General features: G+C 41.1%; 1 protein-coding gene across 4 annotated transcripts in view; it reads left to right on the plus strand.

Moving 5' to 3' along the window:
* Positions 1–17,213, plus strand: part of lrrc74b (leucine rich repeat containing 74B) — a 161,672-nt gene extending 144,459 nt beyond the window's left edge. For all 4 annotated transcript variants that reach the window (XM_073065953.1, XM_073065950.1, XM_073065951.1 and 1 more), the window contains 2 exons: positions 11,061–11,146; positions 16,446–17,213. In XM_073065953.1, the coding sequence (XP_072922054.1) occupies positions 11,061–11,146; positions 16,446–16,476 (117 nt within the window). In that variant the 3' untranslated portion in view covers positions 16,477–17,213. The remainder of the gene's footprint in view (positions 1–11,060; positions 11,147–16,445) is intronic.
* Positions 17,214–17,637: the final 424 nt, after the last annotated feature.

Genomic DNA, 17,637 nt, shown 5'->3' on the forward strand with positions numbered 1-17,637 from the left:
GCCATTCGGCCCTTCGAGCCTGCACCGCCATTCAGTATGATCATGGCTGATCATCCAACTCAGAACCCTGTACCTGCTTTCTCTCCATACCCCCTGATCCCTTTAGCCACAAGGGCCATATCTAACATCCTCTTAAATATAGCCAATGAACCGGCCTCAACTGTTTCCTGTGGCAGAGAATTCCACAGATTCACCACTCTCTGTGTGAAGAAGTTTTTGCTCATCTCGGTCCTAATAGGCTTCCCCTTTATCCTTAAACTGTGACCCCTCGTTCTGGATTTCCCCAACATCGGAAACAATCTTCCTGCCTCTAGCCTGTCCAATCCCATTAGAATTTTATACGTTTCAATAAGATCCCGTTTTTCAATAAGAAAAACCAATGGTGGAGGAAGAAAGCTCAGGAAATCTAGCAACTAGCAGACACCAGCGACATTCGAGACTTTTTCAATGCAACTAAAGCTATTTTTGGCCCATCCACTCATGGTCAAGCCCCTCTCAAAAGCAAAGATGGTTCAACCATCCTGAAGAGCAATCCTGAAGATCAATTCTAGATGGAGGGAGCACTTTGAAGATCTTCTAAATCAAGCAGTCTCATTTGACAGGAATGTGATTAACAACATTCCAAAACAGCCCATTGATGACTCCCTAAGCAAGATACCAACACTTGAAGAAGTCAAGGAAGCCATCAAAACCTTGAAAAACAACAAGGCCGCTGGACTCGATGGAATTACCAGCCAAGGTCTACAAAATTGGAGGTAACTCCCTTCATTACCAACTGCATCAAATTCTCATCATGATCTGGATAAATGAAGATGTACCAGCAGACTTTAGAGACTTGGCAATTGCTACCATCTACAAAATGAAATGCGATCGATCCGAATGCAGAAACTGTTGTGGAATTTCCCTGTTAGCAACAGCAGGAAAGATCCTCACCCGCATCATGAACAATTGGCTCAAGCCTTTAGCCAAGAAGATCCTTCCAGAGACATAAGCCGGTTTTAGACCATCACGTCTAAAACGTGGAACAATCGACATGATCTTCACAATGCAACAACTACAAGGAAAATGTCGTGAACAACTTCAACCTTTGTATATGGCATTCATCATGGCATTCATCAGCCTCACCAAAGCCTTTGACTCGGTATCAAGGGAACTCCTGTGGGATGTCCTGTCCACATATGGATGCCCTGAAAAGTACATTGGTATCCTAAGACTCCTTCACCATGCTTGCCACAGTCATGGTCAGCAACAGTAACTGTGAGCCTTTTCAAGTCAGATTAGGAGTAAAACATGGATGTGTGATTACCCCAACTTTGTTCACCATCTTCATTGCAATAATCGTCCACATCATCAAGGATGACCTACCCCCAGGAATCGAAATTGTCTACAAAACAGATGGCAGACTTTTCAATCTTGCCCGTCTCAAGTCCAAAATCAAGACACCTACGACTTCCCTCATCAAGTTCCAATACACATGACAACTGTGTCGCAGCTCTATCAGAAAACCACCTACAACAGATTCTGACTGCCTTCAACCATGCATACATGAAACTTGGACTTACCATCAATTCCAAGAAGTCTCAGATCATTGACCAACTGTCACAAACTGAGACAAATCGGATTGAACCTTCATTTCAACTTGGCGAAACAACCCTAGAAAATGTGGACCACCGTCCATATCTTGGAAGTCACCTCTCCTCCAATGTCGAACATAATGACAAGATCCAACATCATCTTAAATGCGATGGAACAGCTTTTGGACATCTCCGAGCAAGATTCCTTCAGGATCGTGACATCAAAACAGACACCAAAATGCTAGTGTACAAAGCAGTGGTGATCCCAATGCTCCTGTATGCATCAGAAACCTGGACAACATACCGACGACATCCGAAGGCACTTGAAAAGTTCCATCAATGCTGTCTTTGAAACATCTTAAATATCAGCTGGGAAAATAGAAGAACCAATGTCAGCGTGCTAAATGAAGCAAAAACAACAAGCATTGAAGCCTACTTCATCAAGAACCAACTAAGATGGAGCAGTCATGTTGTTCGGGTGAAAGACGAACATCTGCCGAAACAGATCTTCTACTCCCAGCTTAAAGAAAGCAAACATAAAAGAGGCGGACAACAGAAGAGATTCAAAGATGTCTTAAAAGCCAACATGAAGAAATGTAACATCGGCATCAACAATTGGGAAACCAATGTCAACGACAGGAAATTCTGGCAAACCATCATCCGAGAAGGAACATCAACTTTTGAAGCCAACAAAGATACAAAATCAGAAGAAAAGAGAAGAAAACTGAAAGAGAGGCAGCAACAACCAAAGCCCAATCTGCCATCTGGAACTACCTGTCCTGAATGCAGAAGAACTTTCAAAGCCATGATTGGACTCATAAGCCACTTGAGAGCCCATAAATAGATCAACGGAACGAAGACCATCATCCTCGACCTCGAGGGATAGTCATGACGACAACGATGACATCCCCCTCAATGGTATTTAAAGTTGTATATATATTATTGAGGGGAACAGCCACAGGTGTATCCTGCACTGGCAGTTCATTTCCCCTCCTTCTGACAGTCACCAAGTTCCCTGTCTCCTGCAACCTAGGGGTTATTACCTCCCTGTAGCTCCTGTCTGTCACCTCCTCAGTCTCCTGTATGAATTGAAGGGCATCAAGCTGCAGCTCCAGTTTCTTACTATATTCTCTCAGGAGCAACTGTGCAGATGTGTTTATCTGTGAGACTGGAGCTCTCCCAGACTTCCCACATCCCACACATAATACAGAACACTGCCTCAGAGCCATTTTCACTACACCATCTACTAACAAAATGAGGAAGGAAGAAATAAGAACAGAGAGTGAGTAACTTCCAAGACTATCTACCTCACCCAAACCTGATCTCGCCTAAGCCAGCTGAGCTGAAGCAACTCTAAAGACTGGCATGCTCCAAAGCAATGGTCGCTCCACTTGCACTTGAATTATTCTTATGGGTCCTTTCTACTGAAACTTCTGGTAGGATGACGATGCATTCAAACGCACTGGCCTCTCAGAGCCAACCAAAGGTCATCTTTTCTTTTTAAAATATGTTTTTATGATCATAAGACTATACTGTACTTCAAGAATAATGGGTACAGCAAGTCTACTGCATCGGTGATCTGTTTGTTGTTTGGAGCCACCAGCTGGGGTGGCAAAGGAACCAGCGAATGAAAAGGAGAAGTAGCAGCCACCGGAGGAGTTGGAGAAGGAGAAGCCGGCACTCAGCTGGAAAAAGGAGAAGCTGGCGCTCAGCTGGGAGAAGGAGAAGCTGGTGGTTGACCAGGAGAAGAAGCCAGCGATTGGAAAAGGAGAAGCTGGCGCTCAGGCCAGTGAACAAGACATGGTGCTTGGTTTGGAGTAGGAGAAGTCTGGCCAGAAAAAGTTCAGAGGAGCTGACCTGGGTGCAGACCATGCTGCTGCCTGCTACTCAAAGGCATGGTGTGCGCAAAAGCAGCGTGCAGTGTAACTGGGAGTGACTGTCTTGGATGCTTTTTTTGCGAACACAAGACCATGTTGGACATTGATAATGTGAGATGCTGCAGGCCTATTTCCCTTGTTTGGTGGTGAAACAGGTGACAAAGCAGCAATGTGGCCTCAGTTGTAGAGAGGACAAGGCCTCAAGTGGGCTTGCCTGCTGCTGCAGTCCAAGTGAGAGGATGCTAGAGATGGTATAGTGTGGAGACTCTGCTGGGTTGAGAGCTGGCCTCTCCCATCAGTGCTGCCCTCCAGAGTTCGACAGGCGGTTGGACAGGCTGGATTGCCGGGACCTGTACGATCAAATTGCATGTCGCTCAAGGACTTGGACTATACTTGTGTTTTCTTGTGTAACAATGTGTGTGTGTGTTTTTTCTCTCACTATTTTAAATTAATGTTTTGTACCTGGGCCCCAGAGGAATGCTGTCTCCTTCGACTGTATCCATGTATGGTCTGAATGATAATTAAACTTGATTTGATTTGAATCCCTCTTGCTGATTAGTCACTCCTCAACTCAGAAAAACTGCCATGAAACTCTGCCTTCAAAATCTTCATCACTGTCCTGATGAAAAAGTAGCTCTTTTCACACACTCCAGAACGCGAGAGAGGATAGCGAGATGAAGAATAGAGGACAGGTGGGGACTACACGGTTCCGGAATATTAAGTGTGTAATAGAGAACAGAATAGAGAATAGAGACGGAACAAGTGATAAGGAGGACACATGTACAGAGGGATGGTCTGACGGAACATGGAGTTAAATGTGCTGAAAGAATAAGTAAATTTAGAAAGGACAACAAAATTCAAGGGGCATATAGCCCGAAGGGAGTTCACGGATCTGGGTTAAGCACAATAGGCAGCGATTTAAACAGAGAGAGGAGAAATGGGCTAAAAATTCTATATCTGAATGCACGGTGTCAGAAATAAGGCGGATGAGCTTGAAGCTCAGGTGCGAATGGGTAACTATGATGTTGTTGGGATAACGGAGACATGGCTGCAGGGAGATCAGACCTGGGAAATGAATGTACAAGGGTATACATGCTATCGTAGGTACAGAAATGTGGGCAGAGGGGGTGGGGTGGCCCTGTTGGTGAGGAATGAGATTCAGTCCTTTGCAAGGGGGGACATAGGATCAGGAGAAGTAGAGTCTGTGTGGATAGAACTGAGGAACAGTAAGAGCAAAAAGACCCTAATGGGTGTTGTCTACAGGCCACCAAACAGTAGCATGGATATTGGGTGCAAGTTGAATAGGGAGTTAACATTGGCATGTGGCAAAGGTAATGTCGCAGTAGTTATGGGGGATTTCAACATGCAGGTGAACTGGGAGAATCAGGTTGGTGCTGGACCCCAGGATAGGGAGTTTGTAGAGTGCCTACGGGATGCATTCTTGGAACAGCTTGTACGAGAGCTGACCAGGGACAAGGCTATTCTGGATTTAGTCTTGTGTAATGAACAGGATTTGATAAGCGATCTTGAAGTAAAGGAGCCATTAGGAGGTAGTGACCATAATATGATAAGTTTTTATCTGCAATCTGAGAAGGATAAGGGCAGATCGGAGGTGTCAGTGTTGCAGTTGAACAGGGGAAACTATGGAGCCATGAGGGAGGAGCTGGCCAAAGTTAACTGGACGGATATCCTAGCAGAAAAGACGGAACAGCAATGGCAGGTATTCTTGGGAATAATGCACAAAGTGCAAAATCAGTTCATCCCCCAGAGAAGGAAGGATTCAAAGGGGGGAAAGGGGCCACAGAGGTTGACAAAGGAAGTCAGAGATTGAATAGCATTAAAAAAAAAGGAAATATGACAGAGCTAAGGTGAGTGGGAGGACAGATGATTGGGAAATTTTTAAGGAACAACAGAACTTAACTAAAAAGGCAATACGGGGAGAAAAACTGAGGTAAGAATGCAAGCTAGCCAGGAATATAAAGGAGGATAGCTAAAGCTTTTTTAGGTATGTGAAGAGAAAGAAGATAGTTAAGAACAATGTTGGGCCCTTGAAAAATGAATTGGGTGAAATTGTTATGGGAAACAGAGAAATGGCAGAAGAATTTAATAAGTACTTTAGATCTGTCTTCACTAGGGAAGACACAAGCAATCTCCCAGATGTATGGATGGGCCAAGGACATAGGGTAACAGAGGAATTGAAACAGATTGACATTAGGAAGGAAACGGTGATGAGTAGACTGATGGGACTGAAGCTGACAAATCCCCAGGTCCAGACGGTCTGCATCCTAGGGTACTAAAGGAGGTGGCCCCGGAAATTGCAGATGCATTGGTAATCATTTTCCAATGTTCCTTAGATTCAGGATCAGTTCCTGAGGATTGGAGAATGGCTAATGTTATCCCACTTTTTAAGAAAGGAGGGAGGGAGAAAACAGAGAACTATCGTCCTGTCAGCCTAACATCAGTAGTGGGGAAGATGCTAAAGTCCATTATTAAAGATGAAATAGTGGCATATCTAGATAGCAGTGATAGGATTGGGCCGAGCCAGCATAGGTTTACCAAGGGCAAATCATGCTTGACTAATCTATTGGAGTTTTTCGAGGATGTAACCAGGAGGTTTGACAAGGGAGATCCAGTGGATGTAGTGTACCTCGATTTTCAGAAGGCATTTGATAAGGTCCCACATAGGAGATTGGTGGGTAAAATCAGAGTTCATGGCATTGGGGGGAAGATATTGACATGGATAGAAAACTGGTTGGCAGATAGAAAGCAAAGGGTAACGGTGAATGGGTGTTTCTCGGAATGGCAGGTGGTGACTACTGGGGTGCCACAGGGCTCGGTATTGGGATCACAGCTGTTTACGATTTACATCAATGATTTAGATGAAGGCATTGAGAATAACATCAGCAAGTTTGCTAATGATACTAAGCTGGGTGGCAGTGTGACATGTGATGAGGATGTTAGGAGAATTCAGGGTGACTTGGATAGGCTGAGTGAGTGGGCAGATACTTGGCAGATGACATTTAATTTGACTAAGTGTGAGGTTATCCACTTTGGGAGTAAGAACAGGAAGGCAGATTATTATCTGAATGGTGTAGAGTTAGGTAAGGGAGAAATACAAAGAGATCTAGGAGTCCTTGTTCATCAGTCACTGAAGGTGAATGAGCAAGTGCAGCAGGCAGTGAAGAAGGCTAATGGAATGTTGGCCTTTATTACAAAGAGAATTGAGTACAAGAGCAAGGAAATCCTTTTGCATTTGTACAGGGCCCTGGTGAGACCACACCTGGAGTATTGTGTACAGTTTTGGTCTCCAGGGTTAAGGAAGGACATCCTGGCTATAGAGGAAGAGCAGTGTAGATTCACGAGGTTAATTCCCGGGATGTCTGGACTGTCTTACGCAGAGAGGTTAGAGAGACTGGGCTTGTACACGCTGGAATTAAGGAGATTGAGAGGGGATCTGATTGCAACTTATAAGATTATTAAGGGATTGGACAAGATAGAGGCAGGAAATATGTTCCAGATGCTGGGAGAGTGCAGTACCAGAGGGCAAGGTTTGAGAATAAGGGGTAGGTCATTTAGGACAGAGTTAAGGAAAAACTTCTTCTCCCAGAGAGTTGTGGGGGTCTGGAATGCACTGCCTCGGAAGGCAGTGGAGGCCAATTCTCTGGATGCTTTCAAGAAGGAGCTAGATAGGTATCTTATGAATAGGGGAATCAAGGGATAAAGGCTGGAACTGGGTATTGATAGTAGATGATCAGCCATGATCTCAGAATGGCGGTGCAGGCTCGAAGGGCCGAATGGTCTACTTCTGCGCCTATTGTCTATTGTCTCCCAGTGTGGATTGTCCATATTATTCTCTATATTTGTTGAGTATGCCCACAGGAAAATGAATCTCAGGGTTGTATATGGTGACACATATGTACTTCAATAATAAAATTTACTTTGAACTTAAATTCCCCATCTTTACTTGCCCTTGAGAAGACAGCAATAAGGTATGACTTTGAACAGACTTGCAGTCTTTCTGGTGAAAGTGTTACTATAGTTGTTGAAGAGGGAGCTCCAGGAGTTAGATACAGTGTCAATGAAGGACCAGTGATAAGCTTCCAAATCAGAATGGTGTGCAGCCTGGAAGGGAACCTGTGTGTGTTGATGCTCTGATACATGTAGACCTTTTTGTGAGAAGAAGGTTACAGAATTGGGACATTCTGCTGGAAATACCTGGGCAAGCAAATGCTTTATATTTTATAGATGATGTGTACTTACTGTAGCCACTGTGCATTGGTGGTGGATGAGTTGCCAAATGAAGATTATTCCATCATGCTCCTGTCTTGTACCTTGTAGAAAGTGGAAAGGTTTTATGGTGAACGAGGCAAGTCAGTCATAGAAAGATACCCAGACTCTGACCTGCTCTTATTGCCACAGTATTTATGTGGCTAGTTCTCTTTTTTTTTAATTAGTTTTTCAAAACATTTTACAAATTAAAAACCCCAAATCCCAATGAGGAACATTAATACAGTGCAAAATTAAGCATACAATAACAATATGCTACAAAGGAAGAGAATTTAACAAAAAAAGCACCTAAATTAAAGACAGGTAAGCTTAGTATCCTCCCCAAGCCCCACAACAGAAGAAAAAACAACAACAACTCCAGACCAACCACACCACAATATAGAGAGTATAAGTCAGGACAGTCAAACTCCCAGACTGTGAATACACTTAGCAACAGAGGATAATAATGCCTACTACCAGAAAAAAAAGGGAGCTGAAAGCAAGGGACCGAAAAGAAGAAAAAAAAACCCTAGTCAAGAGGAAGGTTATGAAAGTACTCGATAAAAGGTCCCCAGACCTTATGGAACTTTAGATCCGAATTAAGAACTGAATAATGAATTTTTTCGAGGTCCAAGCAGGCCATAATGTCGTTAAGCCATTGAGCATGAGTGGGCGGGGCAACATCTCTCCATCTAAGGAGGATCAAGCGTCTAGCCAGGAGAGAGGCAAAGGATAATATTCGGCATTTGGTCGGATCCAGACATAGATCTGTCTTGCCCCAAAAACCGAACAGAGCAATTAAGGGGTTTGGTTCTAGGTGCTGATTCAGAATGCACGATAACGTAGTGAAGACATCTTTCCAGAATTTCTCCAAGCTAGGACAGAACCAGTACATATGGATGAGAGAGGCCATGCCCCTCTTGCATTTGTCACAGAGCGGACTAATGCCAGGGTAGAATCGAGATAGTTTAGATTTAGACATATGGGCTCTGTGAACAATCTTAAACTGTAAAAGGCAATGGCGAGCACAAAGAGAGGTTGAGTTAACCGATTTGAGAACTGAGTCCCAGCTCTCATCGGATAAGGAGATATTTAAATCCTGCTCCCAGGCCATTTTAATTTTATCCACAGGGTTCCGTCGTAAGGCTGCTAGTTTATCTCTGATAATTGATATTAAACCTTTACCTAGTGGATTAATGGAAAGAAATAGGTCCATAACATTTTTTGCAGACATTTCAGGAAAGTTAGGAATTAAGGGAGCAATAAAGTGTCGGACTTGGAGATATCTGAAAAAATATGTTTAGTTATTGTGAAAGTATTTGTTTTAGCAGTTGATCTGCAACTGATTCCAATAGCAGAGCTAGAGTCACAGAGATATACAGCACCGAAACAGATGCTTCAGCCAAACTGGGCAAAGTTAACCAGAGCATCTTCCCCAATCAGGTCTATTTGCCTGCATTTTGATATATCCCTCCTATCCATGTAGCTGTCCAAACGTTTTCTAAATATTGTAATTGTTCCTACCACTACTTCCTCTGGCAGCTCGTACCATATACCATATAGTTTACAGATGATACAAAATTAGGGGTACAGGCTGATAATATTCAAGCAGCAGAATTAATACAGTTAGATCTAAATAAAATCCAGATGTGGGCAGATAAATGTCAGAAGAAATTTAATGTAAGTAAATATAAAAAATACATATAGGAAGTAGAAAAAACAGATATAAATATACAATGGGGGGGGGGGTAGTCTTGAGTTAGAAAGTGTACTGTATGAGAAGGATTTGGGTGTCCTGGTAGACTCAACACTGTCAACATCCAGACAATGCACAGAAGCGATTAGGAAGGCTAATAGAATGTTGGGCCATATAATGCTCTCAGTGGAGTTCAAGTCTAGAGCTGGTCTCCTTACGCCGTCTAATGCACTTGTGAGGCTTCACCTTGAGTACTGTGTACAATTTTGGTCTCCATATTTTGTGAGGAATGTGAAGGCACTGGAGAGAATTCAGAAAAAGGCAACAAGACTCATTCCAGGTCTGCAGGGTTTGAGCTATAAAGAAAGATTGTAAGAATTAAATCTTTTTAGCCTAAGTTGATGTAGAATGAGAGGAGACATGATAGAGGGTATATCATTAAGGGTATAAATAAGGTGGATGCCAGCTACTACTTCAAAATTAATCCATCTACATGGACACAGGGCCATAGGTGGAGACTGGTTAAAGGGAGATTTCAGACTAACATCAGGAAACATTTATGTACACAGCAAGTTGTGGATACATGGAACAAACTACCTAGTTGTGTAGTTGAGAGTAAGCGACTTTCAAATGCAAACTCGATAGTTATTTCAATATGCTATGTGAAGAGGAATTAAGCAAATTTTGATGAGCCGAATGGCCTGTTCCTGTCAAAAACTTTGTGATGTTCTAATAAACCCACCACACTCCATGTGAAAAATTTGCCACTCATGTTCCCTTTAAAACTTTTCCCTCACACCTTAAACACATGATGTGTAGTTTTAGATGTCTATCCTGGAAAATTAGACAGTAACCATCCATCTTATCACCCAGGACATACCCTCTTCTCGTTACAACCATCAGAGAGAAGGCACTGGAGCCTGAAGAAACACACCTCATCTTTTAGTAACAGTTTCTTCCCCTGTATCATCAGAATTCTGAATGGACAATGAACCCTACATTAGTGTATTTTTGCTCTCCTTTTGCACTAATAATTAATTTTTAATATATTTCTTATAAGTTATGATATATTTTATGTATTGCACTGCACTGCTGCTAAAACCCTACAAATTTCATGTCTGTGATAATAAATCTGATTCTGTTTCTATGCCTGGCTATATCACCCTTCAGCTTTCTTTGCTCACTGGAAAACAGTCCCAACTTGGTCTCTCCTTGTAGTTCAAGTCCTCCATTCCTGAAACATCCTTGTGAATTTATTCTGCACCCTCTCTTGTTTACATTCTTCCTATAGTATAGCAATTAGAGCTGTACAAAATACTCCAGGTACAATCTCAGCAATGTCTTGTACAGCTGTAACATGACATCCCAAAACTTGTACTCAATGCCCCATCAGTGTTCCATAAGCTTGCTTTAACACCTTGTCTACCTGTGTCACAACTTTCAGGAAGTTATTTACTTATACCTCTAGGGCTCAGTGCTCTACAATATGTCACTGTGTGTGTGGCCTTGGAGGCTAACACTACCATTACAAGTCTTCACATGGTAAGAAGCCACAGTGGAGTGGAATGAAACCTATTTGGTGCAATGAATAAGGTTTAATGATAAGTTTTTAATGATTTTCATAGTGACAACTTTGATCTGTTTCAGATTGCTAGAGTCCCTTTAAATGATATTGAACAGCAAAAGCTGATGGATTTATTGGATAATGAAAAGGATGGCGAAATTGACTTCAGGTAGAACAAAACTTTATAGAATTCTCAAGTTAATAAATTAAGGCACAATAATGATACAGATAATTTTGTAGTATTGTGCTGACTTGTTATATGTTGACTTGTCAGTGCAATTTTGCTTGATGTCATTCCAATAACTTTTCAGGAGCCTTGAATCATTATCCTTACAAAATGGTCATCAGAACTGCTTCCGTACTTCTCAGTTAAGAATATAACAAAATTAGTGGAAATTACTAATGTGGACTCTCCATTATTGGGTACAGTGAGGAAGAACCTCATGATGGGTATTGGAGCTCCCACTATCTAGGAATGGTCAAAAGATCTACTAAATTGTTAACCATTTGCGATAAACTATAATGTACCATCATTAACAGAGAACTGTTTATTCAAGCTTATACTGTCCTGAATAAGAAAAATCATAGGTATTTTGTTGAATCACATAAAGTTCTGAGGAGCTGATGAGGGACATGCAGTGAGGATGTTTCTACAGGAGAGGAAGTCCAGATATATATATGGAACATAGACTCTATATAAGGAGACTTCTGTTTATGACAGAACTGAGGAGTTTCTTCTCTAGAGGGATTGTGATTCTTTACATTTCTCTGCCCTAGAGAAAGGCATTCATCCTCATCACCAAAGGAGGGTTGGACACATGACTAATAAAATGGATAATAGACATATCAGGAAAAAAACATAAGGCTCTGTTCTGATGTCCTCCATGATTAAGCAGTGTTTCTAAATGAAGAATGTTCAAAGTTCATTGTAAATTTATTATCAAGGTACTTATATGTCACCATATATAAGACTGAGATTCATTTTCTTGTAAGCATTCACAGTAAGTACAAAAAATTTTTTTTTAATAATAAATAAGCTATATATATCAAGAACGTGGTGCTACATTTTGGTAGGAATAATCAAAATAGGACATACATGGTAAATGGTAGGGCATTGAGAAGAACAGAGTGATCTAGGAATAATGGTGCATAGTTCCCTGAAGGTGGAATCTCATGTCGATAGGGTGGTGAAGAAAGCTTTTGGTATGCTGGCCTTTATAAATCAGAGCATTGAGTATAGGAGTTGGGATGTAATGTTAAAATTGTACAAGGCATTGGTGAGGCCAAATTTGGAGTATTGTGTACAGTTCTGGTCACTGAATTATAGGAAAGATGTCAACAAAATAGAGAGAGTACAGAGTAGATTTACTAGAATGTTACCTGGGTTTCAGCACCTAAGTTACAGGGAAAGATTGAACAAGTTAGGTCTTTATTCTTTGGAGCATAGAAGGCTGAGAGGGGACTTGATAGAGGTATTTAATATTATGAGGGGGATAGATAGAGTTGACGTAGATAGGCTTTTTCCATTGAGAGTAGGGGAGATTCAAATGAGGACATGAGTTGAGAGTTAAGGGGCAAAAGTTTAGGGGTAACATAAGGGGGAACTTCTTTACTCAGAGAGTGGTAACTGTGTGGAACGAGCTTCCAGTAGAAGTGGTAGAGGCAGGTTCGATTTTGTGATTTTTAAAAAAAAATTGGATAGGTATATGGACAAGAGAGGAATGGAGGGTTATGGGCTGAGTGCAGGTCAGTGGGACTAGGTGAGAGTAAGCGTTCGGCACGGACTAGAAGGGCCGAGATGGCCTGTTTCCATGCTGTAATTGTTATATGGTTATACGGTTATGAGATAAAAAATCCTTGAAAGTAAATCCATAGGTTATAGGAGCAATTTAGTGTTGGTTGAGTGCATTAGGGTTAGGGTTAACCGTAACCCTATTCCTCTGTTTGAAATCCTGATGGTTGAGGGGTAATAACTGTTCCTGCACCTGGAGATGTGGGTCCTGAGGCTCCTGTACCTCCATCCTGATGGCAGCAGCAAAAAGAGTGCATGGGCTGGTTGGTGATGGCCCTTGATGGATGGTGCTTTCCTGTGACAGCACTCCATGAAGATGTGCTCATTGGTGGGAAATGCTTTACCCATAATGGACTGGGCTGTATCCACTACTTTTTGTAAGCTTTCCCATTCAAGGACATTGGTGTTTCCTTACCAGCCCATGATGCAACCAGTCAATATATTCTCCACTACACATCGAAAGAAGTTTATCAGAGTTTTAGATGGCATGCCGAATCTTCACAAACTTCTAAAAGTAGAGGCACTGTTAAGCTTTCTTACGTGCTGGACCAAGGACGGGTCTTCTGAAATGATAACGCCCAAGGAATCTAAAATTGCTGACTCTTGCCACCTCTGAACCACCAATGAGAACTGGCTCATGGACCTCTGGTTTCCTCCTACTGCAGTCAATAATCAGCTCTCTGGTATCGCTGATTGAATGAGAGGTTGTTGTGGCACCACTCAGCCAGCTTTTCAATCTCGTTTCTATATGCTGATTCACCACCACCTTTGATTTAGCCAATGATATTCATGTTGCTAGCAAACTTGGATATGGCGTTGGAGCTCTGCTTAACCTCACAGTCATATGTTTAAAGTAAGTAGAGCAGAGGCATAAGCTCACAGCCTTGTTGTGCACCTGTGCTGATGGCAGTTGTGGAGGAGATGTTGTTGCCGATCTGAATTGATTGGGGTCTACATTTGAGAAAATTGAGGATTCATTTGCACAATTAGGTGTTGGTGTCAAGGTCTTGGAGTTCATTGATTAGTATTGGGGGGATGATAGTATTGAATGCTGAGTTGTAGTGAATGCATCATCCCTGGCCAGATGTTCCAGGGTTGAGTGAAGAGTCAATGAAGTGGCAACTGCTGTTGGCCTGTTGTGATGGTAAGTATATTCAAGTGCTTCCCAAGCAGGAGGAGATATGTTTCATCACCAACCTCCCAAAACAGTTCACCAACAGTGGATATAAGTGCTACTGGACGATAGTCTTTGAGGCAGGTCACCACATTTTTCTAATGGCTATTTGATGTGCTTATGGGACTCTGGAATTTATTCTGATCTGCTTCAAGGAATTGCCACTTGAAGGTGGACAAAATTGCTCCCAGGATATAATTCTATTCTTTTTCTTATTGCAGAAATGGCTATTACAAGGTGGCATAACTTCAGGTGATTGGAGGGAAGTATAGGGGTGATGTCAGAAGTAGGTTTTTACTCCGAGAGTGGCAGATGCCTGGAACACATTACAGAGTGGTGATAGAGGTAGATACAGTTGGGACATTTACACTTACCATTGAGCACATCTACATGAAATGTTGTCACAGGAAAGCAGCATCCACAATTAGGGTTTCCCAACACCCAGGTCATGCTCTGTTTTTGTTGCTGCCATCCGGAAGTAGGTACTGCAATCTCAGGACTCACATCACAAGGCTCAGGAACAGGTATTACCCATCAACCATCAGGCTCTTGAACTAGAAGAGATAACTTCACTCAACTTCACTTGCCCCAGCACTGAATACTTCAGACAACCTATGGATTCACTTTCAAGGGTTCTTCATCTCATGTTCTCGATACAGTTGGCCCTCTTTATCCGTGGGTTCCGCCTGCGCGGATTCAACCAACCGCAGATCGGGAAAACCTGGAAGTTCTCTCTCCAGCACTCGTTATTTGAGCATGTACAGACTTTTTTTCTTGTCATTATTCCCTAAACAATACAGTATAATAACTATTTACTTAGTATTTACATTGTATTAGGTACTATAAGTAATCTAGAGATGATTTAAAGTACAGGCAGTCTTTAATTCGGATTTGTACGTAAGTCGGAACAGGTACATCCGGTATTATTTAGCGTCAGTTAGTCAAACGTTTGTCTTAGTATATAGTATATATTTTACCTTTCTATGCATATAAAACACTTAAGGAACATACGTATTTCAATAATTAAACCACTGCTTTGCTTAGTAATAATTGTAGCTTTCATTGGGCAGGGCCTTTCACATGCTCCATTATTCTCATTTTATCCTTTAAAATTGTTCTGATCGTTGACCGACTGTAGCCTAATGCTTTTCTAATGACTGATGGCGTTTCACCTTTTTACGATCGCTTTATTATTTCCACTTTATTTTCAATCGTGATTGTTTTCCATCAACGGAACAGAAACACTGCGGATTCAGCAGCAGCCACAGGTGGTGAGTCCAGAGCTCCCCTGGGTCCTAAAGTCCACCCGCATGTGAGCAAGGTTAAATAAGGGACTTGAGCATCCGCATTTTTTGGTATCCACGGGGGGGGGGGGGGGGTCCCGGAACCACTCCTCTGCAGATAAGGAGGGCCAACTTTTTTAAAATTGTTTGTTTATTTATTTATTTTTACTTTTTCTTTTCTTTTTAAATCTTTTTATTAATTTTAAACAAACATAAATGAAACATGAATACAGAGAGTTTGAGAGTACATAATTAATAGGTTAAGTATACATTCAAATAGATGATAATCCATATATAATAACCTCCCAAACTCATAGTAATTATGAAAAAAGGAGTAAATAAGAAAAAAAAATTCCCAAAAAAGAAAAGAAAAAAAACCTAACCAACATGGGCCATTGCATTATGTCAAATATACACAGTAGCGTCAATAACTCCGTACCTCCATTCAAATAATTAAGGATAATAGAAGCAGGGTTTAGGAAAAGTCAGTTTAACTCATATGAAAATGTTGAATAAATGGTCTCCAAGTTTCTTCAAATTTAACTGAAGGATCAAAGAGAACACTTCTAATTTTTTCTAAACCCAAACAAGAGATAGTTTGAGAAAACCACTGATATATAGTTGGAGGATTAATTTCTTTCCAGTTCAATAGGATAGATCTTCTAGCCATTAATGTAACAAATGCAATCATCCATCGAGCTGAGGGGGATAAACAACTATTATCCACCATTGGTAAACCAAAAATTGCAGTAATAGGATGTGGTTGCAATTTTTACTTTTTCTATTTGCACAATTTGTTATCTTTTGCACACTGGTTGAGCATCTTGTTGGGTGCGGTCTGTAATTGATTCTATTATGGTTATTAGATTTACTAAATATGCCCACAAGAAAATGAATCTCAGAGTTGTATATGGTGACATATATGTACATTGATAATAAATTTATTTTGAACTTTGAACTTTGAAGAAACTCTTAGATAGGCCCATAGATGATAGAAGCATGGAGGGTTATCTTGGAGAAATAGCCAAACATCTCTCCTCAAAGAAAGTTAGGGATAGGAATATTTATTTCTGTCAGGTTGATGAGTGGTGAATGCAAGGTACTAATTCCAGGTGATTTTATTTTTGAAGTCAGTACTGATGACTTTCCAAGCAATATATTCAGGAGCCAGAATCTCAAATTTTGTCAGTAATGTTAATACTTTTATTTTTTATTTCAGTGCCTTGAATGAATTGCTACTTAGCAACTAATCTCATTCTGAGAAATGTCAGTCTTACTATATGCCAACAGAATTTCATTATAACCGAGGAGTTTTGGAACCTGCATGGACTTGAAGAAGGTTTTTAATGGATTATTAACAATGCTGCTCTGCAGTCTTTTCTGTGTGCTAACTCCAACACCAACAATAATTTAGCTGTCTTTCCCTATATATGGAACTGAAAAAGTTGTATTTCAGAATCATGTTTAAATTTACTGGTATCTAAATGCCCTATCTTAAGATAAAGCAAAACTATTCAAGGTAGAAGTTACCCATGCAACTCTTCTCTGCTGAGCTAAATGCTGTCAAAGTAACATTTGCGCAAATTTATAGATGTCACCACCTGAATTCTGATAAAAAAAAAGATCAAAGCAAGCTTGGATTAGTCTGGTCACTCTGTATGGCTGAATAGCATATGCTTAGAAAATGTACCAATTGGCTTCAAGTACCTGTATTGAACCCTGGCTCAAACTTTACTTCAGAAAGTTAAACACCTTTGCCGAATTGAAAGGTTGAGACTGAGAACATTACTTCTGTCCTTACATTTGACTGCACCTGCAAGTACATGTTTCAAATGTTTTATTGTGACTAGTATGGATCTTTAGAAGCTGTGTGTAAAATGAGCATGTGAATTGAAATCAGGATGCATTGTTATCCATATAGGGGAATTACTTATCTATGAACTTTATTTATCTAACATCTGCTATGACATTTTAAATTTTACTTCAGTGAATTAAACAATTTACTACCTATTTGCTTGTAAAGACTGTTCTAATATAATGCAAGGCAAGAATTACTTCAACCTTAGATTTGTTTTAGAAAGTTGTACCTGATTTAGCATTCACTTTCTAAATGATGTCTGAGAGACGCAACTTGAGTTTGGGTCAAACACGAGAAAATCTGCAGATGCTGGAAATTCAAGCAACACACACAAAATACTAGTGGAACGCAGCAGGCCAGGCAACATCTATAAGAAGAAGTACAGTCGACATTTTGGGTCGAGACCCTTCGTCAGGACTAATGGAAAAAAGAAGTCATTAGGGATTTGAGAGGGGGAGGGGGGGACCCGAAATGATAGGAGAAGACGGGGGGAGGGATGAAACTAAGAGCTGGGAAGTTGATTAGCAAAAGGGATTCAAGGCTGGAGAAGGGG

This window comes from Hemitrygon akajei, chromosome 14 (genome assembly GCF_048418815.1).
Source record: "Hemitrygon akajei chromosome 14, sHemAka1.3, whole genome shotgun sequence".
Lineage (NCBI taxonomy): Eukaryota > Metazoa > Chordata > Chondrichthyes > Myliobatiformes > Dasyatidae > Hemitrygon > Hemitrygon akajei.